We start from the raw sequence: 25,183 nt of genomic DNA on the forward strand, positions 1-25,183 counted from the left end.
CTGCACAGCCCTCCTGAGATCTGGCAGACTGCAGGGTCTCAGGGGGTCTCTGCAGGATCTGTGGAGGGCTTTGCCAGGTCTCAGGATGATTTTGCGTCGCAGTTTGGGCACTCTGGTTCAAAAAGGTTCGCCATCACTGGTCTAGGGTATGATGTTCAGCTGCCCACCCATTGGCATTAACCGCCTTCTTCTAGTGCCCACAAACTGATGTCCACTCCAGAAATATAATGCAGAATAACTTTTATTGAAAATCTTCACTGGGGAGAGAGGGTAGAGGGATTCTAAGCTTCCATGGTGTAACAGACATAAGCTCCAGACTCACCAGACCTGGCTGGCATATCAGTGTAGATCCACATGTAAGGCAGCGGATAGCAACTGAAATAGCAGATGTGCAAGGATGAATATAGATCCTTAACAGGAAAGACACCGGCCATACTCCTGAAGTCCTCAGGTTTCAGGAAACTTCAAGAGCCAGCATTGGTCCTGGGTCTCTTCCGGTCCAGCAACAAAGACCTCCATGTTGGAGGCCTCAGGGAAACATTTCCCTCACACCAGCCTATGCTCACCCTCAGGCCTAGCCTGGGGGGTTGGCTGAACAGAACCCAGCCCTAATTCATGGCTGGTCCCGGCTAGTTTGAGCACATGGCAAATGCCTCCAGTATATGTACCCTATACCAGCATGCACCACTGGTTAAGAGAAACACAGTGATTGGCTGCTGTACTGTACAAACACTATAGCATCTCATTGGCTGTCCCACAATATGACAGAGTCACACTCCGCCCAGGGGGGTACAGGCAATGCCAGACACCTGGAATTAACCAGATAACTGCCACTACAATTCCAGCCAGGCTGACTATCACTAAATGTCTAGTAGCCACATCACAGAAGGTGATGGTGGCTACAAAATGATAAAAGACACATGGATCAAAGGCTGATATAGACAGGCCATAAAGATAACATCGCCTTTCAAACAAACATGAAAGTGAGTAAATGTCAATAAAGTGAGCATCAAACATAAAACTAAAGATCAAATCATAAGAAATGTTATAGACAGACAGCAGTTGAATCAGGATGGAGAAGAGATTAGATGTGCCTATATCAAATCATACATTAAAACAGGGATGCACAAATCCCTGGAGCCCCGTAGCCAATGCTCCTTACAAATGACAGCTGCCTCCTAACTTTTGAGTTTTTCTCTGGTCTAGTCTTGGAGCTGGAAAAGTATCTGTACTTGAAGCCATATTTGTTCTAGTGAATTGGGGGGTGGCTGGGAAGAGGTTGACGGTAACTGTCATGTGACAGTTTTTTATTAAATAAATGTACACTGCAGGTGCATTGTGGAGAATTGTGATGTCCTGCCAAGAGCAGATACTGCACTATCAATGAGGCCTTTTGTCAAGATTACTATTAAACCAAAAAGGAATATTCCCCCCCGAGGACTTGTTCTATACATAATTACCACGGTAGTTTGAAGAAGAAAAAACACACTTTTTTGTTTTTTTTGTAAGTTTTACTTAAAATCTACACATTTCCTGTTTACATATGTAAACATTTGTCCAGAGAAGCTTAGTACAAAGTTTTATCAAAAAAAGCCTATGGTTTTATAAGCAAAAGCTTTGCATGGCAGCGTAACATCACATTTTTTCATGCCACTAATGGTTAACATATTCCTGATTTGTTGCTGTGGGTTACAGGTCATTTCTGCTAATTGTCCAAAGCATCTTTTATTTCTTTTAAAAAGGTATGGACTGCTAAAAGAGCACCTTTTTTAACAGCTGAATGGCGGTTTACAATGTGCTGGGAATGCTGTTATGACTGGAGGGTTTTGTGGAAAATGTGCTGTAAAGCTGAACTAACCCTTTAGTATTTTTCTTTATCAGTCCACAAATAAGCATATTTGCATCTGTGCCCAGCTTTTTTTTTTTTTTCCTGCTCTGATAAACAGGCGAGGGACTCAATGATATGGTTTGTAGCACAGTTTCCCAACTTCCCTTAACATGCGTTGTCTTAAGGTAGCTCATTTACTTTGAATGGCCTGCCAACACACTACAGTGCAGCTTATTATTTTCACCACAGTGCACCACAACACAGACTGTTCATATCTCTGAGTTGTGGGGTGCTAAAATGCACATGAAGTGTTGTGAGCTGGCCAGATGCATTAGGGTGCCATTCAAAATGGAACTTAGTTGTGTGCCAACCTAACTCAATAGTGTGAATAGAACCTTAAGGTGCTGTAACAATCAATAACAGGGATCACAGTTTCACACCCGGCATCAATATATTTTCTGGGGTCCCAGTGAGGAACTAACCCAGGAAAGGCATCATAAATGTGACTGTCAACTGTCTATACATCCAAAGACAGAATATACTGTATATCTATACAGTGCTGGAACAAGGTCCTTTAGCACCCAAGGCGAAAAAGATAAAGTGCTGTTAAATTACCACTTGGTTTGTGTGTGTGTGTGTGTGTGTGTGTGTGTGTGTGTGTGTGTGTGTGTGATAATTTTGAAGAAAAAAAAACCATACAGATCAATTTGCACTGGTTAAAAATAAGCGCTGCATATAGAAATAATTTGAAATGGCAAGGGATAGTCTCTCATGCGTTGCTTTATTTCTTGTCTTGCTCACTTGATTTTCAAACCTTTCATGGCAGATTCCAGACTCTAAAAGGAGAAAATTACACAATTACAATCACATTCTTCTGCTACACATTTATATTATTTTTGGGGAGAAAACATTAAGAATTTTTTTTTTTCAAATGTTCTGATTTGATAGCAAAGAAGAGCGATCCACAGCACAGAATCCTGCTTTTCATAGGAGAAATACTGCTGTAGTCATAAAGGACAGGCACCCCGAAGTGTGTGTACAAACCTGCAGCAGCCTGCAACGATGGGCCATTCTGACAGGCAAAGATCTGACACTTCTGGGGAGTCTTAGTGTTTGCTGCTACTTCCTGGCTTCATGCATTCTAATTAGCCACAAGCTATTACTAGAGGTGCACCGAAATGGAAATTTTAAAACCGAAACGAAACCGAAATAAAAAAATGTCAGGTCGAAACCGATACAGAAAATGTTTTTTTATTTTTTCAATTTTTTTCAATATTTTATTTTTTATAAACTTTTTATTTTTTTATATTTATTTATTTTTATTTATTAATTCATTTTTTAAATATAGTTAACATACCATATTCTCAATTATTTACACACACTCGGCGATCACTGATCACTGAGTTTGTGTACATTGCTTTTCTCTCTGACACGCTGTCACAGGAGGCTGATCGAGCCAATTACTAAAAGCAACTCCAGCAAAAATAACATTTTGCTTGTCCGTTCTGCATAGAATGGGGAAGTTTTAAAAAAACATCAGGTTTCTATTGCTACATGCCCACTGGGAAGATTTGCCTGCACTTTTTGTCCCAGTGACGAGCAATTAGAGAGAAAGGAAATACAGGGATATACAGTATTTTCCGTAATTGCATTTGCAACCACATACTAAAGCTCTTAACACATACTACAATCAGATTGTGCAGCCTATTACATTTACATATACCTAACACATTTAGTGTCTACATGCACACACTTTCACACTCAGTGGGTGTGTTTGCACTGATTGTGTTGGGTCTTTCATTTTATGTAACTTGTACTGGAACTGTAGACTTCACCTGTTCGATGTGCCATGCTACCAGAAACATTATTGTGAGTCCAGTTTTGTTTTTTTCCTTTTCAATATATTTATTTATAACAAAAAGTATAACAGTACAATGAATTACAATCGGTAAAACATTACAATAGAGAGCAAGAATGTAGGAAATGAACAGAGGAACATTACTACTTTTTATTACAGATAGGATATGGCCAAGTTCCTCCTCGGAGGAGTTATTTTGTGTGTTATTTTGACACAGAAACAGTGGAGAAGCTCCAGGAGGTGGGTGTAACTGGGTCATGTGTCCAAACCAGGAAGCACTGTGCAAGATAAAGGGTGAGTATCTTTTCGTGGACCTCAGATTTAGATTAAATCAGAAAATGATGATTTGGGACCAGAGCTATAATGATACCAGCCCCCCTCTGCCCCAATAGGCCACACAAGTCAGAAACTGTCCACTCAGTAACATAGAATTGACAACTAGAAGACTAGGGTCAACAATTGTCCTACACTACTATTAGGTTGTACGTGTGTTTTATCAAAGTAAATAATTCAAGAAATATCTAGATAGTTTTCCCAGCGCACAAGATATACAGGGGTAGAGGTAATCCTAGTAACATACACACACAGACACACACACAAAATCCAAAGGTTGAACTCGATGGACCAGTGTTTTTATTCAACCGTAACAACTATGTAACGATGTAAACTACACTATTCCACCAATACAAAAAAACACACAATCAGTAACAATGAGAACACAACCAGTTGGAGCTGGCAGGCAGGGTGGCAATGGAAAACCTTCTATTTTACACTAAAAGATGCTTAAAAATGGTGCAGCTGTTGGTGTTGTCACTGATTATAATACATTCCAAAACAAAGCATAAAAGCATAAACATATGACATAGTAAAATATATATATGCAGGGAAATTAATTATTGCTCACCTTTATGTCCCAAATGCCCATCCCTCCATCCATTCCAGTGGTGCAGAACGTGGAGCATTTTGCTTTTCCCCCACTCAGCACAGAGATTTGACTGCAGGTAAAAAAGAAGGGTCTTGTTTATTTGGTCTTGTGTGGATTAGGTGGGACATGTTTTATTAACAATAAAGACTACAACCTCTCATGCTGTGGGTAAGGGGATTTTTTTTTTGTCCCTGAAAATGTTTTACATTTTTCAATATATCTGTTTTAATTTTTGCCAAACATAATTATGTTGCCTCATCAGTAAGGAATTACATAACCAAGCCACTATCAAGCTACATGGAGCACATTCCTTAAACCAGAACTTGACGCACCAATTTGAAGATCTCCCAAAATAGGTACTTTTAAGCCATGCCAACTGTCAAGGGTGCCAGTGTACTTATTTCAGCTCTCAACCAAACTTTCAAGGTGATCACATGTGCAACACTATGGCAACTCCAATCCATATAAAGGCTAATACGGTACCATTCTTGGCTGTAAAGGAAAGGATGGTGTACTTCTGCTTTAAACATTTCCTTCTAAGGTTCCAGCATATTTATTAGACATCCAAAATGTATTGAAGATGATGCAATTGTCTGCATAAAGAGAGGTGACCAACGAGCTAAAATAATGTTGTCAGTTTAGTTTCATGAAGAAAATGTCAACACCAGTTTTATCATTCTTTTTTGTTACGTTATGTAGTTATCATCTATAAGTGTCCAGACATTTTCACAAACCATAACTAAGCCAGCAGATGCCTTGGTGACCACATACAGTAGGTCTGTTTTTGTCATTAACCAAAAACTGGATATGTAAACACTAGAAAGTTCATTAATTTAGTCAAATTAAAGCCTAACTGTTCCCTTCAGTGAGAGGAAATCTCCAAATGGGAAAAACAGGCAGAAATAGGAAAAGTATCTAATCCTTCCCCACTCTAATAAAAAAAAATCCTCTTGCTGCATTCTATGGTTCCTTTGTAGAGACACAGGGACAGGAAGTGAGAGAGAGTGATAAAGACATGCCAAAGGTACTAACTCTTCCCCACTCCTGTTATTTCTTCTGGCAACCAGCAATGCTGAAAACAGGGTTTTTCAATGAAACATGCAGTAATACAAGGCTAATACAGTTCTTCCCAACTCCTTACCTAATGCTATTTTTATGCAGAGTATCCAGTGTTCCACTGTTGGTATCAGTGCCACCTTTTTTGTCCATGTTCTGAAATCTCTCTCGTGCCGTCATCCCTTTCTGTGAGCTCTGCTTAGGGATGTCCAGCTTTCCTCCAAAGCTCAAACTCCCCTGGTCTTTATCATATGTAAACAGCATAGGATAGCAGTCATGACCCTTGGGAAAGAGAATATTGTGTTTGTGATATTTGGTTCACATTAAAAATGTTATGTAAATTAAAAAAAAACAATTGAATGGCCAGGAAGTACAATTTTAGTTTTTGGAAAGTAAAGTGGTACAGTTTTTTCATAGGGAACACTTATCTGAAAACTTTCAAATGTTGTGTAAATTGCAGTGTATACAGTATTCACAGGTTTGTTTGTTTTTTACAGCTCACTGAAGTGCAGTACCTGTGAATTCTTACATAGATTACATTTTCTGGAGGCTCACGCACTTGCTTCCCAAACCAAAAAAAAATAAAAATCATAACACCCCATAACACATAATCCTTTTTAAAGTGAAACATTTTTACATTACACATTCAATATGTACAGGAGATTGAGAAGAAAAAAACGTTTCTAGGATATGATAGAGTGTTTGACAAAGCCTAGTTCACCTAGCTTTAGCACATCATCCTCATATACTGACAGTCATAAGAACAGCTAGGGTAGGGGTCCTCAAACTTTTTACCCTAAGGTGTGGTTTCACTCTCCACTGTTGGGCCCAGACTTTGTGCAGTGGGAGTAAAATAGTCCTGGTGTTGGTGGTCAATAAGTGTGAAAATGCCAGTGGGTGGTCAGTGGGAGAACGATTGGTCTGGAGTTATTTTGAGTAAAAAAAAATATCCAGGCTTCTGTCAATAGGAGTAAAAATGCCCCTGTGTTGGGAGTTAGTGGGAGTAAAAAAAGCCCTGGTGATTAGTGGGAGGAAGAGTGCCCCCTCATTGGTGTCAGTGAGGGAAAAAGTACCCCACCTGTGTCAGTGGGATTAGAACGCCCTCCCAGCAAGGGTGTTCAGTGGTTACTTAAGCTGCGTCAGGGTCATAGAAAGGGTGAGGTGAGTGAGGCACTCACCTCGGGCATAGCTACAAGGGGGAGCAACCAGGGCCAGCCTTTGGGGTGTGCGAGCACAGGGCACCATGGCAACAGTGGCGCCAGGATGCCAGCACAGCTCGGTCTCGAGGCAGCATGGAGTAGAGCGGTGGCACAGCCTGCAGATTCTCCTCGGATCCCTGCTGCTCATCCCGCCTGTATGGGCAGCGGCTGTTCATACCCCTGATATTTTACCAAAGCCCTCCCCCCCAACAGCAAAAAAAATAATATTAATTTAAAAAAAAACACACACACACACATTATTAGATGAGCAAAGACTAAAATTTAGTTTCTGACGAAATGAACAGAACAGAAAATAAAAACTTTTTCATTAGTCTCGTCAAACAAAATTAATTTGTATGCTATTTTGGATTCGGCCACCGGCGCATTCTGCAGCCTGGAGGCGGGCGCATGATGTCACACCTGGGTGACGTCACACCTGTTGGGAGGGCACAATTTTCTGTTCTTGCCTCGGGTGCAAAAGGAGCTAGCTCTGCTCTGTGTCCCACACTGCTCCTCTACTGGCCGGATGTTGTCATAGCTGGAACCAGGCAGATCCGATTTTCTGGTTCCTGAATGCTCTGTGTTCCAGTGCCCATTACCCACTGACACTCTGCTTACAGAACAGCTCTGGAATGCAATAGGGACTGCAGGGACTGGTACACAACAAACAGCTAGCTGTAACCGGACCACGAGCCGTAGTTTAAAGAACACAGACCTAGAACATATACCTAAAACACCAGGCCAAATTTTTTTTACATCGAATCCTTCTAATAGAACCAGTACTTAAAAGTCCTACGATCACAGTGACTACAGTGCTTCCTATCAGGGTTAGAGGCTTAGGAATGGTGTTCACAAAAGATACAGCGATTACTAATCCCATAGGTGGCAACCTACACAAATATTTCTGGCAAACCCAAATTACCAGTATAGTGTTTTGGGATCTAATTAAATGCTTTCAGAACTTGTATGCTACCCTATATTTATATTCTCATAGGTAGTTGAAATTAATTCCTGTACCAGGAAAATAACACGTGCTAGAATTACTGATTACAAACACATTATTAAAAGGTTTGGTCACAATGGAAAGATAACTTTATAGTGCCTGCAGCAAAAGAGGTGCTTCCATTTACTACAGAGAGCAGATATAAAAAAATGTGTGCATTCGTGAATTTTACAAGTAGTTTCCCCTGCAGTTTGAAGTTTAATGAAGTCAAATATTTTTAGTTTGTTGCCATACCAACAAGTAGCATCAATTCAATGTGGCATTAGTTATTTTACTCAACGATTTTTGCATGTTCAAATTGAGGAAAATACAACAGCCTATGCTGATACATACTGATTGTGTTGCTGAATGTAACTATGTATTTTGAGCACTAGATGGCGCTGTAGTGCAATTTCAGTCTCTATACTTATGCATGTTTATCTATGATCTTTATGTTCCCTGCTTGATGCTGCTTTAGTGTATTCTGATGTAATGTCCTTATAAGCAAGTATAACTTAATTCAGCATTCCTCAAGATCTCAGTGCTTCATCTAAACACATAACTAACAGGTTCTGGACCCAGACACTAAACAGAACACTGCAAGTCAACAAGAGCTGCATCCAAGCTACTGAAAAATGGAAAGTAGTTCAGATATGAAGTTTGCAATCACAAAGCTCAACAATAGCAGCACAGACAGAACTACTAATGGACCCACGGAGGAATGGGACACGAACAGCCAACCAAAAGTAATTATAAGTTTGCTAGTGGAAGATAGCCAGCTCATCCACATTAGAAAAGAAAATACAGCTAAAGCTATGTGGATGTCATTACAGAAACTGCATGAGCGTTCAAACCTAAACAGTAAACTATATCTGCTATGCAAGCTATATAAAATGAGGCTAGAAAAAGGCCAGGGAATGTGTGAACATGTGAATGCCATGCTAGAAATCATAGAACAGCTACGTGCAATTGGAGAGGAAATTAAAGATAACCATGTGGTGGCATTACTGTTGTGTAGCCTTCTTATTATTAACGCTCTAGAAACCAGACCTGAGCAGGTACTAACACTAGAATACGCCAAAGGAAAATTAATCTATGAATATGATAGAAGGAAAGAAAATATGCACAATGAAGAAAACGAGAAAGCCCTTAAGGTGAATGAGAGTGCAAAGCAAAACAACGAAAGCAGAGCGTGTTTTCGCTGTAAAAAGAACAGGTTACCTGAAAAAGGACTGTTCAATATGGAAAGTCGAGCAACGAAGCCGAGAGGCACCTACAAGAGAAAGAGCTAAGGCAGCCACAAAGGAAACTGCAGGCACATCATAGAGCGCTACTTTTAAAGTGGCTCAGAACTATACTGCACAAATGGTATTAACTCAGGCGCAACGAGTCACATGACTAGTGATAAGATAATCTTCACAGAAACTGATTTCAGTGCAAAGGACAACGTTTTCTTAGCAAATGGGAAAAGTATCATTGCGTAAGGTAACGGTCAAGGATTCTTGGACTGCATCACATTGTCAGGTGATAAGCAGAGTATCCTCATGAAAAATGTACTGTATGTCCCAGATCTAGAAGGAAGCCTTCTATCAGTGAAAACCCCTGCTAATAATGGTCTCACAGTTCAATGCAGAGGTGATGAATGTACAATCCGAAAAAATAAGCAAATCCTTGCTTATTGAAAAAATGAAAATTGGATGAACACCTGTACAGACTCATCACCCCAGACGAACAAGTCAAGACTCATAATCCATACAACAAATCTAACCCAGAAGCCATAAACGACATAATAAAGAGAGGATTATCAGAAGATATAACCGTACTGCCCTGTCGAATGCTTATGACATGCAAATGCTGTATGGAAGCAAAGGCCACACGTACCCCACTTACACAGACCACCCCAAGAAAGACCACCCCTTGGAGCTCATACACAGCGATGTGTGCGGACCATTGAAAACTCCCACATCAGGCGGGAACAGATATCTACTGGCTTTCATTGAGGATTATTCCAGGTACACAAGAACTTCTCTGAAGCACAAGAATGAAACAGGTGTAGCAGAACGGAAAACAATCGCACTCTTATAGAAATGGCCAGATGCATGCTGTCAGACGCCAACCTACCTAAGAAGTACTGGGGAGAAGCAGTCATGACTGCAACATACCAACAGAACAGGCTACCATCAAAAGCCATTGAAAGCACCCCATTTGAAATGTGGCATGGATTGAAGCCTAGCCTAGGGCACATTAAAGTGTTTAGATGAAAAGTTTACACCTATATTTCAAAGGAGAACCGATCGAAGTTGGAGAACACAGCCATTGAAGATATTTTGGTGGGCTATAGTGAACAAAGTAAGGGATATAGAATCCTAAACCCAAAGACTGACAAAGCTCCAATAAGCTGCAGCATTTATTTCGATGAGAACCCATCACCAGAAAAAATGATCCCAGGAAGTTGTGAAGTGAATTCGTCCATTGAACTAGCAAAGGAAGCTGAGCAAAGGGAGGCCGCACAGGAGTCAGAACAAGAAGTGGAACAATGGACACGTCAAGTTCTATGTTAAATTCTGCTGAACAACTGGATCTTCTAACTGAGATTAGAAGATCCACTCGGGCATCAAAGGGAATACCACCCTGCAAACTGTACTGCTAGACACAATCAGAAAGGGTCAACCCTAGAATCAACATATCGACGTGAAGTATCATCTGTTAAGGGACACTTAAGAGCAAGCTATTAACGACATGCAATATTGCACATCAGAAGAAATGGCTGCGGATGCATTCACCAAGCCATTGCCAAAGGATCGTTATAGTTTCTTCGAGAGAAGCTAAACGTCATATAGCAAAGCATATGCTGTTTATTGAGAAGGGGTGTTGAAATACAACAGCCTATGCTGATGAATACTGATTGTGTTGCTGACTGTAACTATGTATTTTGAGCACTAGATGGTGCTGTAGTGCAATTTCAGTCTCTTTGCATGTTTATCTATGATCTTTATGTTTCCTGTTTGATGCTGCTTTCCTGTATTCTGATGTAATGTCCTTAAAAGCAAGTAAAACTTAATTCAGAATTCCTCAAGATCTCAGTGTTTCATATAAAAACACATAACCAACACAAATAACGCATGTTGAACTATTGCATTGGTGTGGAACCATCATCTATATTTCCCATAAGCTGCATTTCATCTCATAAGCTGTTATTTTATCATTACCTCAAATGGTTTCTTTACTGTCTTTCCTCAGTAGACGCCTCACAGAAACTAAGTGTTACATTCTTTCAGAAGGTGCTGATATTTTTAGTAAAAACCTGCACAATAATGTTTATGAATTGACTTTTACATACAACATACTGCAAAAATTATGATCATAATGTGCATGTGGTGAATTAAGCAGGCCTGTGCAATAAAGTGAATAAATAAGGCACAGCAGTGAAAATGCTGCATGTGTAGACTTTTGTCAACTAACAATTTTGTGTTTGAAAGGGCTTGCACATATAAATGGAAGCTGTTGTACAGTGTCACAGTTTCTGTATAATCATTAGTGGGTGCCCTAAGTTCATAGCAGATGCCACATTTTGTGTTTGCAACTATTCTTAAAGTATATCTACAAATAAATCCTTTTTTTTCCAGTTTTGGAAAGAAACTCTGTAAAGTAGGTTATACAGTAGGGATGTACCGATACCGATACAAGCATTGGTATTGGCGGCGATACCGAGTATTTGCATGAGTACTCGTACTCGTGCAAATACTCCAATACATAAAACGAATTCGGGCACGGCACAGAGAAGACTACGGCTCGTCTCCTGCAGACTCTCCCTGGACGGCCGAGCGTCCCGTTGCTGTCATCCAGATGGCCGAGGTGAGCAGCAGCGGTGTCCCCACCCCCCCTCCAGATAGTGCAACTCCATCCCCCTGCCAGCGCTCTGTCACCCGCAGTGGTAGGACCGCTGCATGTTCGGGCGGCTGTGCGGAACGGAGAGGCTGTGACAGTCAGGTCTGTGCAGCCTGGCGGAGCCGCTACAGACACACAGAGTACAAATTTCAGAACCGGCCCAAATTTGCACAGTGGGTGCCCCTGCCGGCACCCTTCTGCCAGGCATCCCTCGATCATCTGATCGAAGGAGCAGGTTGGAAAATTCTTGGCAGAACGGAGCTTTCAAGCAACCAGCTGCAAGCTCCATTTGGATATCCTGACATCAGCCGGTAGCAAACAGCAGGGGATTTGTCCATCCATGCTTGTGAGCGTTGATTGAGGAATATTATATTTTCTTTGTTCAGCCTGCAGGTTGAACAAATAAAATATAACCGTGTATACCCAGCTTTAGAGACTTTTCACCTCACTTTCTGTTCTGGTAACAAACCTTCTTTCCAGACAGAAAGTGAGAAAATCTTCAACAAGGAACAGACAACAATAAAAAGTTAACAGAGTTTTTAGCATCCCCCCACTTAACTTTAAATAAGCAGTTTTACTTCTGCCTGTATTACTGTTAGAGAGAATTCCCCTCCTGGGCGGACAACCTTTTTGTCAGACAGGAAGTGGAAAAAAAAGCTCTCCAAAAAAGCCTCCAACTGCAGTAAAACCTGCAGGTTGAACAAAGAAAATATAATCATGTATACCCAGCTTTAGAGAGATTTCTGCTCATTTTATGTTTTGGGAACAAACCTTCTACCAGACAAGAAGTGAAAGAAAATCTGGAGCAGGGAGCAGACAACAATAAAAAGCTAACAGAGTTTTTTTTAGCATTCCCCTACTTAAAAATAAAAAGCACTTTTACTTCTCTCAAAGCTGCTGTAAGACAGATTTCCCCTCTCTTCCTGTCCTGGGGGAAAAAAACTTTTTACCAGACAGGAAGTGAAAAGATCTCTCCAACGGAGCCTCCGACTGCCGTCAAGCCCGAGAAGAGTGCTAATCCTTACCCAGTCTATCCAACCCAAAACAAAAAGTTTGGGTATAGATACACTTTAAAGAAAAACCTGTGGAATCATTTAAACTACTAAACTAACAGTTGTAGGAAATAGCTGACCATGCCCCCACATGACAATGGCCGAGTCTGCTGATGTTGATTAGGAACTGGTTATTGCAATGTGAGCTGGGGCAGAGGTTGTGCCTCATCCCCACAATGAGGAGGCGGATACACTTCACAGAAGCTCCAAGCAGTATAATTATAGTATTATAAAAGTTTATACTGTCAGCAACCTCCTGCACCGGTTAGTTAAATAGTTGTGTTGCACCCACAGGTTTCCTTTAAAGATGCTGAAAACAGACAAAGGGGCATATTTACAAAACTGAAAGATAATCTAGGTGCATTCATCTGCCTAGATTAGCCTACAAATGCAGACCATTCGCTGAACTGCAGAATTTATCATTATAATGTGATTTTACAGTGGGTGTAGCGGACGAATGCCATTAAGGGCCAATGATTTTAGTATAAATTCTTCATTTGCAGGGTGTTAAAAGTACAGTCAATATATGTGTGGATGACTAAGCAGAAGGGAACATGACAGGTTCTTCACAAAAATAAATAATGAACCACTGATAAAATGAATTATGTGCCATTTGCAAATGCCTAATGTAAATTAAAAAAAAAAGATCAGCACCATGGCTTTATAATTTGACATACTGTATTATAAAGACAACAAATGTAAATGAGATCTGCAATTCCCAATAAAGAAAGGGAAGTGTGGCAGTCCAGGGTATACACATGCAGCAAATGCTTTATAATTACAGTATTTACAAAGAACCAATAAGTAGTCAGAGGCAAATATTTGGTGAGCCAGTAATTCCAAGCTTTATAAATATGCCCCAAAGTGTCATGCATGATATCACTCTTGAAATTACACAATATTTTACAGTGAACAAAAAAAAAAAAACTGTTTTACTTACGGCAGCAACTAAGCTGTTTTCTGTAATAAATGTCAAACACAGGAGAGGCAAAGTATCTGTGGTTAGAGTTGCAACCCTGCAAGCAATCAGTGATTAATTTATTAATAATAGTTTTCAATATTATAAACCATTATTTACATAGCACTGACATATATTACTCACAACTATGCAATAATGAGAAGACACAAAAACATAGGTAGTGAAGGTCCCTATTGCTTAAAAATATACAATCTAAATTAGGTATAGCATAATAGTCTAAAATAATACCTTTTCAACTTCAATGAGAGAAATATGGGGATTGCTACTGCTGACTGCTTCTGATAATAACTGTCTAGCTGACTCTGGCTTCACCACTTTGAGTTGTTAAATAAGAATGCAAATTAGTGTATTTAGAACTCCCAATCTTTTCCGGGTCAGTGACTCAAAGTTTTGGAGCCAGTATAACAAGAATAGAACTAGCATTTTATTAAAGAGAATGCTCTAACATGCACACCATTTAAACACTTATACTGTGGACAACACTGTTAAGTAGTGTACATTATAATCTTTTTATTTGAAAACTAACATTTTATTTTTCAAGAAACTAAATGTTAATTTCTCTGGACATTCTTTTTTTTAGAGATTTTTCTTCCAGCCCAAGCAGTACTGATAAACAGAGGTTTAGCCCAGTATCAGTACCAGTATTAGAACTGCTTGGGCAGCATTGGATCTCAAAAAGTGCCAAGGGGCACCTGACAGTTACAACATGGTGCCCCAGGTTGCTCCTGAGCCTGGTATGCATACATCCTACCTTGACAACGACGTGAAAATGGTAGCTGCTCGGTGAGTGCTCTCCAACACATTGGACTACCTAATATCTGTACGTAAACCCCTTTATGCCATTCTCTCCTTCTGCAAGTTGGCCAGTAATAGACTGCTACTCTCTTCTCAAATACATCCACCAATCAGCAGAAAGCCAGATGTTTCTAGATTTCTTCAGATATATTGCCGTCTATGCAAAACAAAAAGTTAACGCCCTCTCTCATACCAATTACAATATCAACCCCTTTTAATACTAGGTAGAAGATGCCTTGCCACCTTTCCGAAGAGCATGAGATGAATATTAAAGGCATTTGGTTCTATCCAAATTGTGTTCAAATCCACAACTATGCCTTTAGCTTGTTAAAGTCCTACCAACTTTTAGTGGTCCTGGCTGAATGGGAGGTTGAAAACCTTAAAGGTTTTTTAGAAGTATGGATGGTCAGGAAGTATGTCTTACCTCATCTTCTTTGTGGCATCAACAATACATATGGTGCTGTCGTGGCTGACCCAGGCCATGTAGTCTCCACTTTGAGAGAAGGAGACACTGTGCACCCAGCCACAGCTGCTACTTGATTCAAACATCAGCTCACCAAATGGCATCTTGGATCCCCAAGGGGTAGGTGCAGGACGATCCTCCATTTCTTTAATATAGGATGAGAAGATCCTGTTAAATATAATTTGTTTCCATTATTGATACCTCTGTACTGGTTATTACTTACAGATTTTAAGCATAAACTGAAATATAGCAGAGTAACATTAGGTAAAGAGCAAGCTACAACAGAAGAATGTAATACAAGGTATACTATCCCGCAAACATACATATATATGTGTGTGTGTATATATATATATATACACACACACACACACACACACACACACACACATATATATATATATTGTGGCAGTGTAAGCCAATGCCACGGTGGAGGATGGCGACCTTGGCACCCAGGACTCTCAGCCAAAGGGGCTGAGAGGGTCCAGAAAGTAAAGCAGGTTATAAGGAAGAACCTGGCTTTTCAGGTTATTCCAGGTTTTCCTATTTTCAGCTGGGATCTGGAGCTCTGGAGATTTCGTAGAGCTCTGGGTGGGATGAGATCTCCAGTCCTGGGGCCAGGTGTTGCCATTGACCAGCCTGGGCTAATCAGGTGGCTGAGAGCAGCCTTTATCAGGAAGCCCCACCTGTGAGTCAGGAGAGCTCCACCCTGGAGTCAGTGTAGGAGTTGTGTGTGTGCGTGCAGGGAGCACACAGACAAACTCGGGTGCGTGCTGGACGCACACGGAACAGCCAGGGGTGGCTGGGAGAGGTCAGGAAGGTCGGTGACCCCAGGGACCTGTCGGACAGACTGCTAAGAGAGAGCAGAGTGAGGGCTCACGAGGGGTGAGCAAGTGTGAGTGTCTTGAAGCTGTGGAAAGCTACCGAGCGAAGCTAAAAGACTGTCGTATGTTGCTGTTTCAAGCTATTTTGTGTTTGCCCTTTCAATAAACTGTGTTTCCTTGACCTACCTGGACTACAGTGGAGTGTCCTTGTTACAATATACACACAATATATATATATATATATATACACACACACACACACACACAGTATATATACACAAGGAGGTGTTGTGCTTGATAAGCAAAACCAACCAAGAATAACATGGTTAGCTGGCAGCACAGTGCTAAAGTAGAAGACAAAAAAAGGTTTTGTATTTTGAGGACCTGTCTTCACACTACACTGCAGAACTATACGGACATTGTCCCCATGTTTGAATAACTTTCTTCTAGATGTCTATGTTCTTAGCTGGAATGAGTGGACATTGGATTTCAGCTAGGAATTAGGAGTCATTTACCTGACATTTCAGCAAAAATGGGGAGAGTCGGGTAACATTTTGCAATTTTGTCGAAATGCATTGGAGTCAACAAGGAAGCCAAAATTAAGTTGGCTTTTAATGGTATAATGAGCTTTAAATGGCTCCTAAGGACTACAGAAGCTCCTTTAAAAAATCCTGAAACTATTTTTTGTGCCAGAAAGGCCCTAATCATGTTATATTTTTTCCCTGAAGGAAGACCGTAAACAAGTTAAATAAAATAACCATTGAATGTCCAGGGCTGATCAAAACCCGTGACCAGTAAAAAATGTTTGATTAAACGGTTTACTCAACAATAACTTGTTAACTGATTCTATACCAACATGATTTTCACACCATTTTTTAAATGTGACCTTCATTTAATAATTTTAGTTTTAAATACCCTGAGTATATTTTTTACAATAAGCAGAGAAATGGAAAAAATTCCTTTTGTTTGTTTTGTAACATATTTTGTATACTTAATACTATTACTATATCAAATATGTTCTCTTATTTATCCTGAGTACAAGATACGTGTACATACCTGTTGGTCAATAATGGCATTTACTTTTACAATGACTGAATAGTCAAAAAGATAAGATTGTGTGGACTGTACAGTCAAGCGGATAACTTCCACATGGATGTCAGAGGAGGCACTAATAACAGAACACAAATGGCAGCAGTGGCAATGAAAGGGCTATTGATGCCAGTTTCCTGTTCAGTAACGCCCAGAGTGGTTACCAATCAAATTTTGGGGTCTGCAGTCTACATCTGGAGATCCATGATTGATCTCCAAAGCATGACTCAGCCCTCTAAGTACAGGGAACTTGCCTGGAGTGGGAGGGGCTAAGAAAAGGGAAGAAAATACTAGCACTAAATGAAAAAAATTAAAAGAACACTAAATGTAAAAAATTACCTGCCCTAAGTGTAGTACATCCCCCCCCCCCAAAAAACCCTCTAAATATATAAATGGTAGGGTTTTTATAAGCAAAATTTTCCTAAGCAGCATAATGAGCAAAAGACAGTTTCCTCGATGAAATCAATTTTACCAAAATCACTTATCCTTAAAGGGATTCTGTCATGACAGAAATATGGGGATGCCATTGTAAGTCTCCTTTTGAAAATGCTAGTTGCCTGGCGGTGTATGACCTAAGTACTTTTGAGTTACAGACCTGGAAGAAGCATGCTGTAAATGAGTGCCAGAACAGTGTAATTACTTATCGCTATATCTATTCTGGGTCAGCAACAGAATACATGAACATTGACTACAGATAACTGGCTGTTGCAGTCACTATTAGGCCTACAATTTTCCACCTGGCTCCTTTGACTACAGTTGATTGAAATATCAACTTTTGTCAAGCCAGGTGGTGCTGGCTGGGCAACCAACAGATCAAATTTCGGGCCAATTCAGCAGAAAGTGGCAAAGCATGCATACACATAACACATTTAGTGGCAATCTATTAACTCCTTAAGGACCAATAATGGAATGATTATGTCATGGTTGTCCGTGCCATAAGGATCCATGACGAAATAATTCAGTCATGGGTCCTTAAGGGTTTAATCTTCTGTCATGCGCTAAATGAGAACTATATGTCACAACAAATGAAAGCCCCTTTTGTCCTTATAAAAACAGTATATAATATGTGTTGGTGCAATAAATGAGAAAGATGAAAATTGCGGTTGAAAACACACAGCAAAGATTACTTTAGTCCTCAACTGAAATACAAGCCTCTGAAGCTTGGTCCTTAAGTGGTTAATGGAAGCTAGTAGACCTCTGGATGATATCTGTAGAAGTAGTTTGAAGGCACAAACAGTCAATTTACCTGCTTTTAAAATCACTTGAACCTGCTGCCAGTAGAACATTGTTTGGATGCCAGTCCAAGCTAAGGACAGTAGACCTTATGGGCTTCTTGATATGTTTGCACACCCACCTGTCATGACACAGACATATTATTGGTACGGTCTATTATAACCTGAAGCATTTTTTCATTGAGCAATAGAAAAAAATACTGATTATGCAAGGCTTTCTAACCTCTCCAGAGGTTGTCTGCAACCACCTTATGTATATGGGAACATGTCGAAGATTCCATTTTGTGCTACAAAATTGTATTAGCCAGTAAACATGTTTACGCCCAGGAGTATGACCACATTCTTCAAGCAGTGTTTATGCACATTGTTTGTGTTAAAGAGATCAGCATTCTCCTGCAGGAATAGGGAGATATCTCCTATAGTAAGAATATAAGAACTGTTCTGCTTTGTGCGTGCTGAATAGATTGGACTTGTAAGTTTGAGAACAAATTCTCTTTGCATGTATGCTTCTTGCGTGCATGCGTGGAAGAAGACCTTGGCTGGGAAACTTCTAGAGCAGTAGTTATGTGGCTCTCAGCAGGTAAAGATAATGCAATGTACTCTTATACGTTAATACATCATTCATTTCCCTAAATCTAGGATATTTCAGAGCAATGAATCTACTTAGTTTTCATAAATAAATGTTGTATTCGGGACCCAAGTAGCTCAATCTAGTAATGGTCAGACAGGTACACAAGCTTCTCTTTGTACAGAGCCTTTTTAAGGACATAATACTTTATTTTAAACCCAGTGAAAATTATTCATGCTTATAAGAGAACCCTCTTCTTCATGTGACACAATCACATCCTGTATTTATCGTCATGCACCTGCCACAATCTCATACTGCTTCGTCTTTGGATTTATGAAGGAGACCCTGTGCAACCCTAAAGAGATGCATGCCCCTGAGAGCAATTTTCAGGTCTGCTGGTAACACTTTATAAACTGATTCTGCATGATGTAACCTTTTCACTTGCCTGACAAGATACCTGACTTAATTTCATACATCATATGATATAGCGTTACCTTTCTTCAATGACTTCTCATTTTATGTTTGACATAAAATCATCCTTAATCTTATACATTTTTACCCTACATCTGACAAATCTGCATTTTACAATTGATATATCACTGAACATCCACAAGAGGACAACTAACAACAATGATGCTCCATGCTTCTTATGGTCCCCTCATGCACCAGTCTTCAGTTATCTAAATCATGGATTTACCTACTACAATTGTTTTATGTTTTATATATAGATGGAGCTATACACAATACTAAAGTTCCTAGGCTAATGATGGCTTTCATAGGGGAGCATTATATTTACTGCAGGAAAATGTCATATTATCATATGTCTTATTGCGCACAACAAATGATTAGGTTGTGTTGGACACATGAGGTTATGTCGAGTGCAGGATGAGAAACACAAGATGGGGTTGCATCATTAGATTGTACAGCATGAGTTATGACATTATGTTGAACATTGGATGAGACTGCCCTGGATAAAGGATAAAAAATGGTCCTAATACGGACAACATAATATTGGCATGAACAGAAAAATCTCCATATATTAGGCAGCATTGGTCACCTAGCTACTGAGATCTGTTCAGCACTACAAGTAAGAAGAGGCACAGAGGGTATCAATCATAGGCTGTTGCATTAAATGTACATTGTATATTCATCAGTAACATCTGGAACAAGTATTCAATGATCAGTAAAATCTGATTCTAGTGCTCAGCTGTTGGTCCCAAGGTCAGCCATATACACAACCAAGGTCTTTTAGTCTTTCTGTACCCTAAAGGCTTCTATTTAACTTGATGTTAAAGCTGACCTACTTAGTACAGCTGTTGCTGTCTACTAGTTACCCAAATCTAGTGATAGTGAACAGTGCTGGATAGTTTAACATTGCAGCTTTAGATTTGCAAATTAGAACTAATATGTGTGACTATTACGATGTATTTGAAGCCCCAGAACAATCCACAAGTGGCTATCCACTAGTATATATCATTAAAAAAAAACTTTAATCACCAGTCATTTTCCTGCTCAAAATAACAAATGGAGATAAGCCTTGAACCACTGCCCACAGCAAACTTGTTTTCCTTGGGTGACCACTTCACACATCGTGCTGCACGGTTAATTCTCAGTATGACAAGAGTTGGTTTCCACGCATTGTTCCGCAGAGTCCAAACATAGGCATTTCGATCAGTGCCACATGTCACAATCCGATTGCTCTCAGGTGCCCAATCAATGCCTAATGTAAACAAAAAAAATGCATTAGGTAAAAACTTGCACCTCTATGTATTAGGGAAATATTTTTCTGTTAATTCATGGACTTGTCCTTGGGGGGAAAAAAGTAACTTCTCATTTAAATTGGAAAGCTCCTTTAAAAATAACCTACATTATTCCTTTATTAGACATATATGTGATCAGCTTAGCTATATAACTCTTAGTCATGTACAATAATGCTGTCAAAAATAGTCTATAGTCTGTTTGTAACCCCTGAGGCAGCTGGCCACATGCTGATGAGGGAACAGGGGAAGCAATCAGGCAGTTTAGAAGACATCTCCCGATCACCATTTCCTATTTATTAACTGGAACCAGCTTTCTTCCCCACTTTACTTCACTCCCCTCTTCATTGTAAGTTTAAACAGCAACGTACCTGGGAAGACGGCCTGCCCTGGATACAACCACATGTGGGAGGGTTGCTCTCAGTCTCCATGCCCTTGTCAGACAGGACCCACAGGTACTGACTCCCCAAATTGCCACTGCCAGTGTTAACAGAGAGCTGGCAAAGGATATCTTTCACCACTCACTTCCTCTGCATTTCTCTGCATTAGATCGTCTGAATAAGAAAATGTTTCTTTTAAAGGTTGCTCGGGTGCTCACTTAATCTTTCTATTTAGGGGTTATAGGTAGCTTTTTTTCCCCAGAGTAGCTCTAGTTTCTAAATAGGGGACATTCTCCCTAAAGGGTACTCACAGCACATGCCATTAGAACTGGTGGAGTATGCCTATTCAGTAGGAAATAGGTAGAAATAGAGATGGGGGGTGTTCCAGGCAGCAAAGTTTGTGCTGACAGATATCTGCTATCAATGTTAACTTTATTATTCCCGCAGGCTTGCTTTAAGTTTTTTCCCCCAATATAATAGAGTGATCTTATTTGATATTTTAAGATTCTTGGAATACTTAGTGGAGTTGCTCTTCAATATTAGTTTGGTGTATGTCTAAAAGAAATACCTTTTAAGGAGGATCATAGTGTATTGTACCCACTCAGGATGAAATAAGTCTATAATAACGTGTTGGAGTTCAGATAATAGTCATTTACCTGTAACTTGTCCATTGTGTTCTTTCAGCTCATGAGTTTTGGTCCATTTGTCTCCTGCTTTTTTGTAAATATGGACATCATGACTATTTGGGCAAAAAGCTATTTCTGTAAAGAAAAAAGAATTTGAGAGAATAAATCACAAATATTGCACATGGCATATTAAACGGATTGTGTTTCCCAAAACGAAAAAAACAAACAAACCAGAAATGGAAGATATTTATAAAAATAGCTTAATAGTTGAAAGAAAGGTATAGTAAGTTTGTGCATATTTGCTTTATTTAATATGGTCAGAACTAAAATAAATAAATACAACGTACAATTTATTTTCTTTTTATTTAGTTAAAAAATAATTATATATATATATATATATATATATATATTTATATTTAAAGGCTTATAAGGTGGACATATTAAACCTTCAGAAGTTCCCACAACATCTACAGTAAACATCTTGACTTGATCTCATATACATAGTCCTGCAGTAAAAAATATGGTAGAAAACGTGTTCAATCATATAGTTACAATTCAAGGCTTTAAATAGATGTAAACCCTAAGGGGTTAATATATATGCAAACGGGTTATAAATTAACTGTGCAAACAGGTTATAAATCAACCTTCAGCTCCATCTAGTGGCTATAATGCACTGAGAATCTCGTTTGCATATGTGTTTGTTGTATGAATGGGTTATAAATCAGCCCCTAAGTGATGTACATTTAATTTGCTATGAATCAAACAATTGCCATTTTTACCATTTTTGTTTCAATTTTTTTTATTTTAACACAGGTTACTGTAAATAAGTATTTAGTGTATAGTGTTAATAAAGCATTTTTGAAACTTATCAAAATTAAGAATTTAAAGTGACATTAAACCCTCAGGTTTTTTAACATAAAACAATACTGTAATGTGTGCCTTACTGTAATCCATGGTAGTTTCCCTTCTCTTTGCTGCTCTTCCTTTTAAATTTGTATCTGTTCTCATGCTGGGCAGAACTTCTGTTTTGCAGCAGACTGCCTTGTCTCTGGAATGGATACACGGTGTCTGTGTATACGTTTGTATAGGCTTGAAACCTGAGCCAGCACTACAGCAAGAGGCCCTGAGCTGAAAAGGGAAGTTCTCCCCAAGCATGAGAAGACATGAGGATTTAAAAGGAAGAGCAGCAAAGAGAAGGGAAACTACCATGGATTACAGTAAGGCGCACATTACAGTATTGTTTTATGTTTAAAAAATCTGAGGGTTTAATGTCACTTAACAATTTAAAAATAATGGCTTTCGGGTGACAGTTATTCAGCACAATAGTACCTCAAGGTAATTGATTTGTCACTGTTAGATAATAAGTAAAGCATAAGAATTAAGCCTTCTCAGGAAGAAGTGTGTGTGTGTGGGGTTATGAAAATTGGATCTGGATAGGGAGGGGGTATAGAGAGATGAAAGGGGTGGGGAGTATGAAAATGGGAGTATGAAAATGGGACATGGGTAGGGAGGGGTTATAGAGAGATGAGGGAAAGGAAAATGAGTTGGTAAAGAGAGAAAAAGTGTGTTAAGAAAAGGAGAGGAAAGAAGAGTTGGGGAAAAAGGAACATTTGTAGAGGGCAGGGAGGGGGTGGGCAATAATTTTTCTTTTAAATTACACCTTTAACCTTTTTTCATTCTTTTGTTGCATATCAGTGCTGCTGATCTCCTGCAGCCTCTTTCCTGTCTTCAGGCATACACTCCAGAGATGGCTGAAAGACATTTATCAGGGCAAGTGACCACAGTGGATCATGCATGGGCAAGTTGTGGTGAAATGCACACTGGTAGTCTTCATTGGGAACCAGCATGACAGGGTGACAACACAGGAGCATAATTAGGAGAGGGAACCGAGCTTTGTCACTCTATAAAAGGAAGTGCATGGACTTGGAAGGACTGTCATTGCAGGATCACCAGGTATTATTTTTTTACTGAAGGCTGTAGATTTAAAAATATTATAAATGGCCTTGAAATTCCTTTAACATGTTAAAACTTATATAAAATGCTAGTGATTGGGTTCACATAAACTGTAATGATTATATTTCAAAACAATCTGGAATACTCACGAGTCCCATCTTTATTAAAGGCATGGCAGCTAATTGGTTCCAAGAGAAAACTGTGATATGCCATTTCTACATGGGAAAAGAGAAAGTTAACTAGAAAATTAATAATTTTCCTTAATACAGTGTACATAAAGAGTTTGTCAGTTGCTAAAATACAAATGCATAGTGTACCATAACAATCATCAATGTTAATGTTGCAAAGGTCTACCAAACATGTATATGGGTTTATTTATGTTCCATTTTCAAAAAGTTCTGGTAACTAAGAGATACATTATACAATCTAGGACAGTGGTTCTCAACTTCAGTGAGACCAAGGCCCTGTAAGTTCCTCCAAAACTTTCCATGCCCCTAAAGTAAAAAAAATAAAAGTTAATACTTGTACACTACATTTTGAATACATAGCTACTCCTGTGCAGGATGGTTGCTTAGTAGTGATGTTTAGTGATGCATTTCCTGTGTGGGATATTTACATTTTTACCAGTTACTTGATTTACTTTTGATACCAGTTACATGTGTGTCTGAGGAAGGGTTTGTCATCTGAAATTGTTGCTACTAGTAACTACCATTTAGGGCTGCAGCTAACGATTATTTTCATAATTGATTAGTTGCCCGATTATTTTTTCGATTAATCGATTTGTTGCATTAAAACAAATCTCTCTCCCGCCCCCTCCTTTCCCAACCAACTATTCTTATAATCGATTATCAATTTAATTTGGAAGGATCGTATGGAGGAGATCCTTCCAAATTTTTGATGGTATTGCTTTCCTGCTCTTCCTTTTCTCCTTGCTGTGAACACACCATCTGAGAGGACTAAGGATTCCTCCTTGTGCAGCATCAGCCAGCCGCCGCACTCTCATCCAGAGAGCACGGCTCTTTCTCTCCCTGTACAGCTGTCACGGCTCAGCCTGGCCAGCTTGCTTTGCCGCCTTCATTGTCCTGAGAATCGTTTTCTGCATCATCCAGCTGCCCAGCTGTGACTTCAATAAGGACATATTCTTCTAATCAATCCAGCCAGTTTGCAATCAGCCAGAATATACTGTCAGAGAGCTGATGGTGCCCAAGTGACTATAATGCCAGGCCTATCCCGCCACAAGCTTCGCATGCGCAGAGTGCTGAGGCCACTACTGGAGGTGATCCGCACATCAGGGGCCACCTACCGCTGGGGACACCCGTTCCACCTCATTGTGAGCAAAGATGACTCGGTGTTCGCCCTACACACCCCTGACCAGCTGCCGACACTATTTGAATTTCTGGAGGCGGATGCAATCCTGATCCCTTCATGGCTGGACTTTACTTTGGATCGCCCGACCCAGGCCCTCAGGATGCAACGCCAGCCCCGCGCCTACAGGGGTCGCCAACGACCATCTGCTTGGTCCCCCTCCAGACCGGCCCGGTCACAGCCCGAAGCCTGAAGCATCCCCGATGTGAGACCCCAGCGATCCGATGTGGACTGATCCATTTATCCTTTTTCATCTATATGAATATATATTAGTTGCATATGTTTAAATTACTTTAATTAAGGTGGTGGCACGCAGACCTGGCTCCCAGTTGGAGGCGGCCTAGACCACATGTGTTACCCTCCGGGC

General features: G+C 39.9%; 1 protein-coding gene across 1 annotated transcript in view; it reads right to left on the reverse strand.

Moving 5' to 3' along the window:
• Positions 1 to 2,515: 2,515 nt before the first annotated feature.
• ARPC1B (actin related protein 2/3 complex subunit 1B) overlaps positions 2,516 to 25,183 on the reverse strand; it is a 40,157-nt gene continuing 17,489 nt past the window's right edge. Inside the window, exons 2-10 of the mRNA XM_018571852.1 lie at positions 23,601 to 23,666; positions 21,529 to 21,633; positions 20,233 to 20,455; positions 18,182 to 18,289; positions 14,987 to 15,193; positions 13,729 to 13,804; positions 5,753 to 5,949; positions 4,591 to 4,681; positions 2,516 to 2,664 (exon numbers count right to left, since the gene is read on the reverse strand). Of these exons, the coding sequence (XP_018427354.1) occupies positions 2,626 to 2,664; positions 4,591 to 4,681; positions 5,753 to 5,949; positions 13,729 to 13,804; positions 14,987 to 15,193; positions 18,182 to 18,289; positions 20,233 to 20,455; positions 21,529 to 21,633; positions 23,601 to 23,664 (1,110 nt within the window). The 5' untranslated portion in view covers positions 23,665 to 23,666 and the 3' untranslated portion in view covers positions 2,516 to 2,625. The remainder of the gene's footprint in view (positions 2,665 to 4,590; positions 4,682 to 5,752; positions 5,950 to 13,728; positions 13,805 to 14,986; positions 15,194 to 18,181; positions 18,290 to 20,232; positions 20,456 to 21,528; positions 21,634 to 23,600; positions 23,667 to 25,183) is intronic.

The sequence above is a fragment of the Nanorana parkeri genome, unplaced genomic scaffold (genome assembly GCF_000935625.1).
Source record: "Nanorana parkeri isolate BGI_ZX_2015 unplaced genomic scaffold, ASM93562v1 scaffold1854, whole genome shotgun sequence".
Taxonomy (NCBI): domain Eukaryota; kingdom Metazoa; phylum Chordata; class Amphibia; order Anura; family Dicroglossidae; genus Nanorana; species Nanorana parkeri.